The sequence below is a fragment of the Centroberyx affinis genome, unplaced genomic scaffold (genome assembly GCF_046629955.1).
Source record: "Centroberyx affinis isolate AG114_WGS23_722 - 3 ecotype Tasmania unplaced genomic scaffold, CSIRO-AGI_Caff_v1 ptg000335l_1, whole genome shotgun sequence".
Lineage (NCBI taxonomy): Eukaryota > Metazoa > Chordata > Actinopteri > Beryciformes > Berycidae > Centroberyx > Centroberyx affinis.
This window is the reverse complement of record NW_027279010.1, coordinates 38,378-50,904: the sequence shown is the minus strand read 5'-3', so window position 1 is coordinate 50,904 and position 12,527 is coordinate 38,378. Positions and strand designations below refer to the sequence as shown.

General features: G+C 43.3%; 1 protein-coding gene across 1 annotated transcript; it reads left to right on the top strand.

The window, feature by feature from the left end:
- Positions 1-473: 473 nt before the first annotated feature.
- On the top strand, positions 474-2,435 carry LOC139641061 (RING finger protein 227). The gene is made up of 2 exons (XM_071515295.1): positions 474-956; positions 1,820-2,435. The coding sequence occupies exons 1-2, from the start codon at positions 515-517 to the stop codon at positions 1,876-1,878; spliced, it is 501 nt and encodes a 166-aa protein (XP_071371396.1). The 5' UTR covers positions 474-514; the 3' UTR covers positions 1,879-2,435.
- The last annotated feature ends 10,092 nt before the right edge of the window (positions 2,436-12,527 follow it).

The window sequence follows — 12,527 nt, the reverse complement described above, 5'->3', positions numbered from 1 at the left end:
AGATCAATACATTATCTCATTTATTTACCCAACTTCTACCTGGCTGTAACTTTGTCCTGTGTGGCCAGGAGCACGTATTGTGGGACAGTGTGTGTGTTGAATTACAGAGTGGAAGAATGATTCACAAATCAAGTCAACAGTGAGTAAATCCATGTCCTGTTGAGGGGTGAATAGATACACTTGTGCCATATACAGTATGGTGTGTGTGTGTGGGGGGGGGGTCTGTGTGTGTGTGTGTGTGTGTGTGTGTGTGTGTGTGTGTGTCATGGGCCCCTGAGTTTCATTGCATCAGACTTGTTTTTTTTTTGTTTTTTTTTTGGCGCTTAGTCATTCATATGTTTAGCCAAGAACTAGAATACTAGCTAAGTCTTTGGCAAACTGTCAAACTCTGAGTCCCTCCCCCTCCCACGCACTTCCTCGTGCAACGCTGTATAAGCCCGGGCAGCTCACCTCTCCATTCAAACCTCGAGTAAATTACTGGGAACAGCTCACGCCAGACTTATCAGACACCAGCATGTATTCAGAGCTTGAGTGCGGAATTTGTTACCAATCCTACAACGCGGGCCGGCGCTGTCCCAGAGAGCTCCACTGCAAACACAGCTTCTGTGAGAGCTGCCTGCTGGCCCTCTGTCGGCCCCAGGGACCCGAGGCCGGTCCGGGACAGGAGAAATTAATCGTCTGCCCGCTGTGCCGACACATCACATCTATCTCCGGTGAGGGGAAGATGAGAGCGGCCCTCAGGGTTGACGAGTGCGTCCTTGAGCGCCTGGTGGCCGCCGGTGTCCTTGAGGAGGAGGAGGACGAGGGTGAGGACGTTAAAGATTGTGACTGTGAGCGGACGCTGCCCGAGAGCCAGGCCGAGGAGAGCGAGTCGTCCCCGGGTTCTAGAGGTGGGAGGCTCCGCCGGTCGTGGAAGCGAGTTTGGGGGAAAATGAGCCGGCCGAGGGGCGGAGTGCGTAAGTAGGCAGCAGACTGTGGTTCATAAATCGCCGGGTTTACATGTCGTCATGTCTTCTGTGTTGGCAGAGCCATTCATGTGGGTAGAGGGAGTTTTCAACCAAATTGTAGGGAGTTACTAAAAGGAACAGACAGCACAGTGTATAACAAGTGATGTGGTAATAAAAAGTTGGGTAAATCTCCAGTCAGAGACCACATCGACCACCAAACAACAATATGAACAGTAGCTTAGGAGCTATTCGTTTAGGTTTTGATTTTTTTTTTTTTTTACTATTTAGGAAACTATAGCCTACTATAACGTAATTCAAGGGATTACACCAAACAACAATATAGACAACAACAAGACCTAGCCTATACTATCTATGTCAGGGTTTGGTAGGTTACTTTAAAAATGTATTCTATTACAGTTAGGCCTACTAGTTACCTAAAAAAATAAATAAATAAATAAATAAATAATAATAATCGGTGACTCATCGGGGTTTCCCCGATTCAGTGATGTTTCTCTCAGGTCACTGTGCCATATTTGAGGTATAAAAGAAGCCTACAGATATGGAAAAAGTCAGATATTGGAAAGTTTAGGACTTTTTCCACTTTTACAACTTTCCTTTTCACTAGGCTATTTAATAGCCTTCTGAGTTTCTCGCTTTCACTTTAAAAGTTTTCTCAGAAGTAGGCTAAACCTCTACTTTTCCACGTGTGTCTGACATAAGCATAGACTACTTTAGTCTTATAGGTAACATAACAGAATACAGTTAATAGCCTACATGACTACCAACCCAGATGTGAATTTAGATGATAAAGATCACTTTAGCTTTAAAAAGTAAAGTCTTTTTTCTCATGCATCCTTTTTTTCCTTCAACAGACTGTATGACCGATGGTGATCTGAGGGACATCGCCATGATGTCATGCTACATGTTTTGAGGAGTCTGCAGCCTCAGACATCCTGGACAATGTGATGCCTAATTATTCTCAATGGGCCAAACATCTTTCTCAACATGGACTGATGGTGATTTCTTGCTGGCAAGACCGATGGACAAGGAGTGGAATGAACAAGATGATTCATATTAACCTTGTAGCTTTCTGAGTAAAGCTTGTATTCATAGTATTCCCATGATATCACATACATTTCCTACCAATATGATGCTCTACCATATACACAGCTCATTGGCTGTGGCTGTCATTTGATTATAATCACCTGTTATTTGTGATGTAACAGACTACTATGCATAGGTTAGCCCACTAATAGGATGAACCAATATAGGCTAACCATTAGACTCAATGGAAACTAAAAAAAAATAATATATATATACGTATATATTTATATTCCACTGTGCATTATGAATGACTAAAGATGTCTTATTTTTATAGTTGGTGCTAACGCTGAAAGTCTTATTAATGCAATAATAATATTTATTCTTTACATGAATGTATTTATTTTTGAAGAGTTTGTTACATATTTAAGGAAAAATAAATGAGTAAACCACTGCTTCTCGTTTCATCTCACTTTTCAGCTCTATGGAGACCAAGACTACATGCAGCACAACAATATTATGAATAAATAAAATTGGGTGGGGAGTTGGGCCAGTCAACATGTGCACCCTAATAATTAATCTGCACTTGCAGATAACATGGTCAGCATAGCCTGGCCTACTTTAAAACATATAAAATCAAATTCAGAAAACATTTAAAAAATAAAAGATGAAATATTCTGTATGACCCAACTATGATAATAGCTAAGACAGTCTAGGAATAGGAAAACTAACCTACTTTGCCAGCTTGAGGAAGTGATTTAGCTCCTCCAGGTGAACAGAATTGCCCCAATCAGACTCACGGCCAGCAGCAGCAGCAGCAGCAGAGCATCAAGAATTGACAACAGGATTACATCTCTCTTTAATGTTTTCATCTGACAGTCATATTATATACAAACTCAGGGTGGCAGCTGTCAATCATGCCAGGCAGCTTTCTTCTCTGTTCAAGGTAAATATCCAGTCGTTTTGCAGACACTTTGCAGAAATGTTTGACTCTGAAACATAAAAGGGGAAGAAGGTTGGTGATCATTTGATTTGCAACCTTTTGATTTCTGTGAATTGCACCAACTCCTTTGAGATTTTTTCTCTGCAGACTGTTTGTCTGTGTGCTGGTCTGTGCAGCTGCTGCAAGAGGTAAGAGCAAATATATCACAGTATGTGCAAATAACCTAATGCTTATCTTACTGAACCTTTAAAAAAATGTCATGCGGCATGTTTTGGTTGAAGGTGTCAGATGTAGGCTGACCTACTTATGCTACAGCTGACCGTTTAACAATAACATTGGTATTGGTTTATTTGGCATGTGTTTAACAAGGCAAGTCAACTGTATGCTGGTATATTTTGTAAAACTATTTTAGGGAATAAGGATTTTATTTAGAGAGCAGGAGAGATATGACAACAAGGCATGTATCCTACATTTGGAAGTGTACTTACTTGATCTTGTGGCATGGTGACATTGTAATTTCACATTATATTTAACCAGTTAGGGTATGAAATGAGGCTATAATATGAGGTTTACCACTAAATATATTACCATTTCATTAAGCAACACAACTTTAAAGAATTAAACCTGGACTTCAACCAGAAGGATTTACATATTGTTTATATATTGTCTCTACGTCTGCATTTCTTCAGATATCTCTCTACCACACCATGTGAATGAGTTGTCAAGATAAGTTATGACATTAGAAAGATAAAAACATTTATTTTTCTTATTTTGCCCTTGTTTTCACCTTTCAGCCAGTGCCATAACAACCCAGGATGAAAGCAGAGTAAAGCACAATATCTTGAGACCTTTGTATGATCCTTACAGCCATCCTCATCCCTTCACTGCTGGTCTGCTGTCAGTCCAGACTGGACTCAAAACTGGAACTAAAGGTGATATTGAGTCTATCAAAGAACCTCCTGATAGAGACTATTCCTTCACTGACCATCAATCAAACACTGTGCAGTCTACGAAAGGCAGCGTCAGTTACGATCGAGACAGCCAAGATGACAGACGCATTAATTCCCAACCAAGAATCATCAGGATGCAGAGCGGCTACAGCTCACGTGGGGTGAAACCGGCTAGCAGCGTTTACACTGCTTCCTCTCAGCTCAGAGGACAAACCTTTGAGAGGCAGCAAGCCAGAGTGAACCAGCATCTTCTGTCTCACACACAGGCACCAAGCGACCAAAACAGTAAACCTGGTGGATTTGTGATCATTCAAAATGGTGGCGCCTTTGACAGACAGTACAGCACACCCAGTAGGCCTAGCTCATTCCACAAAGCCAGATCTGGAAGTCTTTTTAGCACATTGGCACCGATCATCCGAAAAGCATCTCATACAAAAGACTTTGCTGCTGTCAGTCCTTTTTATCAGAGCTCCAGTGTTTGGTCAGCTGGGAATCCCAGTGACGCTCAAGAATCCGATAACCAAGGCACAGTTCCTAAAAGTAACTTTCCAACAGCGACTGAAAGCAGAAGTGATCATCATTCTGGACATAAAACAGTTTTGCAACCCCCTAATCCTTCTCCCTTTTCATCCCAGAGTGGTAGATATTGGAGTAGCTCACTTCCAAGTTCAGGAATGCATTATGGTGGCTATAAAGAGACGAATGAACTTGCTGTGCCCAGAACGTGGAGTACATCTAGCGGGGCTCAATCAGGCAAATTTCCAGTATTCAAAAGCCAAACTGCCCGTTATGCACCATCCATCAGCAATAGCTTAGTCTCCACCGTTACTAAACACAACATTAGCCCAGAGAAACCGGTGCCATCAATCACAAATTTCTCCCCGGGTTTACACTCAGTGAGTAGCAGTGAGAAACCAACACATAAAAAGGTCCAGTCCTATCTCTTCAAGGACCCTGAAACCTCATTTTTCAAACATGAGACACTTAATAAAGTCCTAGGTAACGGACAAAAAACCTTAAGTGGTGTGAAAACTTTTCCTGCAACGCCAAGTAAGCAAAGCCCCCCTGCCCCAAGAGCTTACAGCAGGCTTTCATCAAGTTTTGAACAATTACAACAATCAAATCAAAAAGATCCAAGCAGTGAAGTGCAACGTCCCTCTAATAATGCCAACCTACTCTATCATAATGTCAAAGTGGTCCAGTACGGTGGTCAGACCTACTCTAATAAAAAGACAGATGGTTTCAGCAAATACCAACCTGTCTTCAGCATATATGGTTCCCCCCTACTCACCACAACACATACTCCCTCTCAACCCTCCTTAAGTCCCTCTTCAGAGAAAGGCAAGGCCATGAAAAGTTTTGTCCCTATAGTGCTTGTGAATTCCCATGCTGTTGATGACAAACCTATAGTAAAAAGCCCAGTCACCACTACTCAACCTGGGGGATCCACGCGTGGTTCCAAACCTGGCAGCATCTACGGCTTCAAAGGGTTTAAATATCATCCTCAGGGGCCGGCTGTAGAGGAAAATAGAGAACCGTCTATTCTCTCCTCCAGAAGCTCTAATGGAAGGATCAACTCTCAGAGATACAGCTTTGATAAAACCATGGACTATGGAATTAAAAGTGCCAATGTATATCCCTCTTTGTTGCCAAAGTATGGTTTTGGGCAGAGTAGAGCCGCCCCCACTACTGCTTCACCTCCTCTAAATGAAACGGATGATTCGGGGCCTCATGTTGTTGGAGATGCCGGTGCGAATGATGCTATTGAACCTGTTTCTGTGAGTTCAGTCTTTTATCACCATAGAGGTTCTTCCCAGGAATACAAATTCAAGAAATCAGGTAATTTCTTTGACTTCTCTGGACTTAAAGTTAAATCTAACACCTCACCCTTTCCTGACGCTCTGTTAGATGATGTCCAAACCACGTCTGATTCCGCACCAAGGGCATTCAAATCAGGATTTAAGGATGTCCAGCCCATACTGACTGAGCATGATGGCAATAAGGACAACGACCCAGATCAGAGACAATTCAGAAGCTACAAAACAACAAATGCTTTCAAAGGGTTCAACACTCAACCTCTTCGCACTGCCATCTCTGAGCAGATAGAGGGTGCCAAAACTTCAGCCATTGGAACTGACAAGTCTGGCATGGTCCAGCAGGGTCCTGAAAGGTTTAGATCCAGCAGCTCACAGGTCTGGCAACCCAAAAGCAGTATAATCCACAGACGGTACAAGCCTTTCTCTTTCAAATCTACGCATGGACAGCATCCAACAAGAAACAATCCAAGTGGACTTATGGGAGAAGCAGATATCTACACGGTTAATGGTAGAAACATCAAGACTGAAGAAATGTTGAGGCCTGATATGATCCGGTCCAGCACACCATTAGAAAATGAAGTCACATTTGATAGATCCTCCAGTTACCATGAGAGTTTTACCACAGGAAATTCAGATCTTGGCCCCGCAAGCTCAAACACTGATCCAGAAGGAGACGCCTCAGAATTGAATGGCTACATTCCTTCAAGTTACAAAATGTTCAGAAGTTCTAGTTTACCCAATGAGACATTCTTCCCTACTCTCTTGTGGGATGAGGGGGTTCAGGGGTCAAAGTTCTCAAACGTCCATCTTGGATCCGATCAGAATCAAACGGCCCCCACTGAAACTGAGCCAACTACCATCAATCCAACATCCACACAGAGCCTAAAGGACCCAAGCAGTAAAAACCTTAAACCAAAGACAGCAGGGAGCATAGAATCAGTCAAGCACCCCAGCTATGAGCTCGACAAATACAAAAAGTATCGTAAAACCTACGCTTTTCTGGGATTTAAGTCACCTCGATACAAAGTTGGAAGTGCACAGAGCAAAATACACTGGAATTATGAGGAACAAAACCCAACTACAGCCTCACCAACTGCCAGAGACTCTTCAGCAGGTCACTTCGAAGTAGAATCCACATCAGTCCCTAAGCCAAGAATGCCCGGCAACACCAAACCATTTCCAATGACGGCTGAACTTCTCAAACAGCAAAATGCCACTAGCAGCATGGTGAAAGGCAAACGTGTGAAGGCCAAAAATGATCAAAATCCTATTAAATCTACTAATAGGACTGAAAATGCACCCATAGTCAGGCTGCCCAAGCACCCTGTCAGGGTTGGAGCTATTAGGTATGCTGATATCCTGGGAAGTGCTTCGTTTAGTGGTGTTGGAGCTACAACTCAGACACCGGATGATGCTCAGTCGGGTTCCTACGCTACAGCTACAACCGAACTAAAAGCAGGGGTGTTAAGTAACGGCCAGACAAGACCTTGGGAGGTTGACACATCTGTGGTTGAAAACGCTCCTGCGACCTCAGCTGTAAACTCTGAAGAGGACGACAGAAGTACAGAAGCACATGCTGAAGGTGAGACAGAGGATTTCAGTAGTGTCGAGGGGAACAAACAGGAGAGTGAAGATGTGGACAGTGAAATGAATACATCTGATGCACTCCTGGAAAAAGAGGGAAGCGGAGGTTTGAATCCATCTGATGTTTTGCCGGCCTTGTCATCCGCTTCCTCAGAAAGCCTCGGAGCGCTTGGTGAAGAACTGTTGGAACTAGATTACCTACGGAAAGCAGCTGGTAACATCTCCTTCAAGTCAATGAAACTGTCCCATTCAGATAGATGACACAAAGTTGTTTTTTTGGGCAGAGTTTTTGTATGCTTGGAGAAACTCTAATAAATGTTGAAAAAAAAGTCCTTGTGATTATGATCTTGGTCAAACAGGGCTTTTAATATGACTTTTCTAGACATTAGTCAAAGGCCTGAATTTTGAGGTATTTACTGTTAATACTTTTTATACAGTACTGTGCAAAAGTCTTAGGCACCTTTTAGATTTTTTTTTATATAATTTTTGTCTTAGATGTTTATTTATTTGTTTTGCATTAATGTGTCAGTAGACTGCTCTTTGTAGTATTCTTTTTATATTTAGAAACTTTTAATTTAATTATTTTTGAAAGCATCTTTGCTTTACAGATTTTTTTTTTTTTTTTTTACATGTGTCTAAGACTTTTACACAGTACTATATTTTTGATTCATCCACTGTTTTAATCTAGTTAGAGTACCAGATGGGTAATGTGTACCTCATCAGAACAATTCACATAGTGTAAGATGACTTGTCCCGAAAGTAAACTGAATTGGGTTTCAAATGCTTTCCTGAGAGTCTCAACTTTCTGACATTCTCACTGTATTCTCCTATGTGGCAAACATGACTCATCTGGAATTGCAAGCAGATTATAAGAAATGCTGAGAATTATTTGCAAATACTACTTAAACTGTGTCTGGTATTATCACATTTTTACTGAGTGACATCTTCCAACTCTGACCTCAGCTGAAATACAGAAAGTCCAAACGATGGCTTTAGCTCCTCTGTGTTTCCAGCTTAGTTTAATATCTTCTCTCCTGGGAGCAATTATGAAACCGAGTATTATGCTCAGTGGGAAAGCTGCAGAGGTCAAACATGGTTTTCTGAGCATAACTTTCGTCTTTGGAAAATATTTTTGCATAATGTCATGCAGAGTATTAGTTGAGAGGAAAGTGAAGGAAGGACATACTTGAAACTCTTTTATTTTTTGTAATAAAATGATGGTTTTCCCATTCCTAGTGTCTCCATTGCCAGACAGTGGCTACTCAATATGCTGACACAGACTTTCCATCCCCTCTACAAGCTTAAAAGGAGGTTTCGGCATGCTGGTCTCCGGGTTGACACGCTATGAAATGGAAAATTTGATCATCTCCTTTGTGAAAAGTTCTTTTCATGATGTTGCCAAGCCATTAATAAGCATACAAAGTGTATTTGAGTAGAACAAGTCATTATGTGGGTTGTGCCCATTGATCTCAACAATTAAGGAATAAAAGGGTTTGTAATGGAAATAAATTTGTTAGCTGGGATCAAAATAATGAGTTTAGCATTATCTTGCCATAATCTTATCTATATTGTCAGCATTTAGTAAATTGGCGTGAGGTTATTGAATTAGCATACCTATAGTATAGTGACCTGATTGTGCATTTACAGTAAGTGCAGATGTTATATATTCCACTAGATGGCATTAGGCATCCATTTCATTACTCCAAGTGTGTTCTAAAGTATATTGTAGTTCTCATGATAGATCTGCTACTACAGAAATATAACACTGATGCAGCAGTGAATCCAAAGCAAGTTGCAGCAGAGAAGAACAACTGCAGAATTATTTTATGTTTGTCTGGAGCTTGTCCCAAGTTTACAGCCGGGTTGCCAGAGTTGCTGTTCAAAAACCCAGTAACCCACAACAAAATGGATGTTGGCGCATGCACCCACATCAAGCAACCCAACAACCAAGCATTCTGTTTCAGGGGCACTGGGTCCATGCTAAGCCCAGATCACAGCTCCCCTCAGGTCCATTCACGACACGCGACCCTTCACCTTTTCCCAGCCGGCCTGCCTCACCAAAATACCAGTTCTCCACTTGTCCTCAATTGCCGTTCCACAGCTAGAAGGGGCCCCAAGGCGAGGGGGGGGGGGGGGGGTCAGCTTGAAGCATCTGCCAATCAAAGTTAAGCACATTGTACATTGGATTAGCGTGCCTCTCCCCACACCCCCTCCTCGCCCCCCCCCAATACCCGTGGAAAGTGGAACCGTCTACTTTCCCATAGAAGTGTCCCTTGGAGTTGAGAGGCGCTACAAGGTGATGTGATGTGTGGTTTATGTTTTCAGGTCCCATGTGCTGGCATGCCTGTCTGACGGGGAACAGTACAAAGCGAAGGTGTTGGCCTGCCGGCTCCTTCAAAGTCCTCTCTGTGGAGTCTTTTGTGTTTTGGAGTGTTTTGTGTATCTGATTCACACACTCGCTCCTTCCAAGTGTGTGTATTTGCTTCTAATATTCCCTCTGAGTGTGTGTGCGTGTGTGTGTGTGTGTGTGTGTTTATCACAGACAGTGCGGTGTTCTCTTGCAAACTGGCCCTCCCCCTCTCCTACTGTGAGGGGAATTCTGTACCATGTGTCTGCGGTTTTCAGGGAGCTTTCAAGGAAAATAAAGCACAGAGGCCTCACAGTCCCCCTCCTCTTCCCCCTCCTCCTCCCCCTCCTCCTCCTCCTCCTTCTCGTTTTCTCACTCCCTCACTCACTCCATGTGGCACTTTTTTACATTTTCAACCTACCCTTCCTCAGACTAGCCCAAAAAAGAGCTAATTTTGCATGCACCCTGTAATAAAGACAAATCCATAATCATGGCAAACATTCTCTCATGAAGCAAAATGGGAGGTGAGAGAGAGCGCGAGGGAGAAAGGGGGAGGGAGGGAAAGACAGAGAAAGGCTTTTTGTTTGGCTAAGTACACTATGTGAAAGAGGGGGTGGTGAGGAAAGAGGGCTGGAAATACATTAGAAAATGGTTGCGTCGGCTGTGGCATTCGTGGATCAAATTACCTTGCATGCCATGCAGCGGATCAACCATTGGATCCACTGAGTTTGATCATGACTGTGTGTGTAAACCAACTTTATTGAGGCTACAGCGATTAACTTTGAGCTCAAAGTTATGTGGAAGGACTGAAAACCAATAGAAAACAGATTTGCGCCACATTATCTTAAAGAAAATGGAGCGGCGGAGAAAGTTGGGAGGATTAGCAGAAGCTGCTTGCAGTGTACCTTCTGTAATCCACTGCGATTCAAAGGGCTTTATTGGCTTGGTTCAGCATAGGGTTACTTACAGGAGCAGTTAGGTTAAAAACAAGCTGTAAGGTTACTCATGTGGCTTATTATGGTTACTTGTGAGGGGAAAAGATGATGTGTGCAAATGTACAGACTTCCCTCACAGATCTCAACCACTTTTCATATCATCACTCAAAACACCACCATATACTTGAAGTGTGAATAACGGGAAGGAAGTCATTTACAGCGTGGAATACATCCACATTCCCACATCTGCTTCGGGAGCCAGAGCTATTTCCGTGTCCTACATACAGCCAGCTTCCTGTGGTCTGCGCCGGGGAGGAAGTCATAAAGACAGGAAGACTTCCCGTATTTTTGCCAACATGCGGCAGCGCGGACTGAACATGCTCCGCAGGGCTGGGCCCGATGATGTAAACACCATAAAAATAATCCTCCCGCCCTTTCACACAGGCCAAGACGTATATTTGACTGGAGAGTTATACAATTCACAAAGCCCTTAAGAGACCTTCTCATTTGATATATATGATAGTCACATAAAGTCACATAAAGGTTCTTATTAGCATGCTTTGAAGGGTCTAAAGTGGATTTGAAAGGAACACATCCCTTGTGTGTTTTGTGTGTTTTTTTATTTCACCTTCATAGATTGATTGAATCTTTTTCCCATTGTGGTATCTTGTGCAATGTGGGTTAAATACCTTTGCTTTTGTGTTTTATCAGTGCAAAATTAAAACTTAACTTCAACTTAGGTCACATACTAGAGAGACAGGTGTGGTCTGGGTCTGGTTTGCCACTGTGCGCTCATGTATGCATGAAGGTGTGTTCAGGGGACTGTGATAGTGTTTGGGTCAGGGCCACATAATGCTTTACCACAGTGGGCACCTTTGTTTCCACACACACACACAGTGAGGAGACGGTGCTCTTGCCCAGGCAGACACAACAGTCCCACCTGTTGGCTTCTGGCCAGCGCATCTCTGTCATTTGAACTCGGTGTCCTCTTGCATTGGCTCCCACCCAGTATCCCCCCCCCCCCCCTCCCTCTGTCTCTCCCATCTTGACCGGAGATGTTGCCACCACAGCAGAGGCAGGCATTGTCACTGCCTGTCGCCACGACAACCAGATGGCAGCTGTGCCCAAACTCATTCACCCGCCTCCACTGCTCCTTCTCTCCTTCTCAAAGAGCAGCGCTGGCATATATCATCTCTACCTTTCCTCCTTCTTCTTCTGTTCTTCCATGGAGCTGTCACATACTTGGCCATAACCAGGGTCAAATGTGGGTTTCCTAATTCTGTGTGGCCACCTGCTCACACTAACCAAGGAATGAAGGTTTAGTCTTAACAGCGAGAGTGTGAAGAGCGAGTGTATAAGAGCCTTGCCCCACCTCAGGGTGAATCTAAATGCTGGAGGGTTTCCTTTTCCAGGTTCACTTTACTCATTCATGAATCCTGGCTTTCGTGAGGAAAAAAACTGCATCATTTTCTTGAGCTCTTCCTTGGGTAATGTATCTCTACTGAAACTACAGGAGACTAACAAATCTGCAGTTGTGCTTCAAATCCCCCTTGGGACGCACTTTAAGGTGTGAGAGAACAAGAGTTAGCTGCATATATATAGAGGTCAGTGTGGGTTTCAGTACCTTCAGGTGTGGGTGTGGGGGCTTCTACTTCTCACCACTACAGGTGCTGACAGGGGCTTTTTTTTGTCCACATCGACCTCATTTTTCACAGTAAGGAAAGTGAGAGAGCGTCTGTATGGCTCTCAGGCAGGTGCAGGCCAGGTCTCTGTGTGTGTGTGTGTGTGTGTGTGTGTGTGTGTGTGTGTGTGTGTTCTCATTCCTATTCATTCCTATGGTGCCTTGGCGCACAATCGCACCCAGGTGGGATTGAGTTACCTGGCCATCTGCAGCGACAGTGAGGAGGACGATACAAGATCCCATACATGATAGCAATATGGACTCAATTCAAAAGAGAGAGAC

Coding starts and splice junctions, on each gene's coding strand:
- LOC139641061 (XM_071515295.1), top strand. CDS start 515: ATGTATTCAGAGCTTGAGTGCGGAATTTGTTACCAATCCTACAACGCG. Junction 957..1,819: donor CCGGCCGAGGGGCGGAGTGC/GTAAGTAGGCAG, acceptor TTCCTTCAACAG/ACTGTATGACCGATGGTGAT.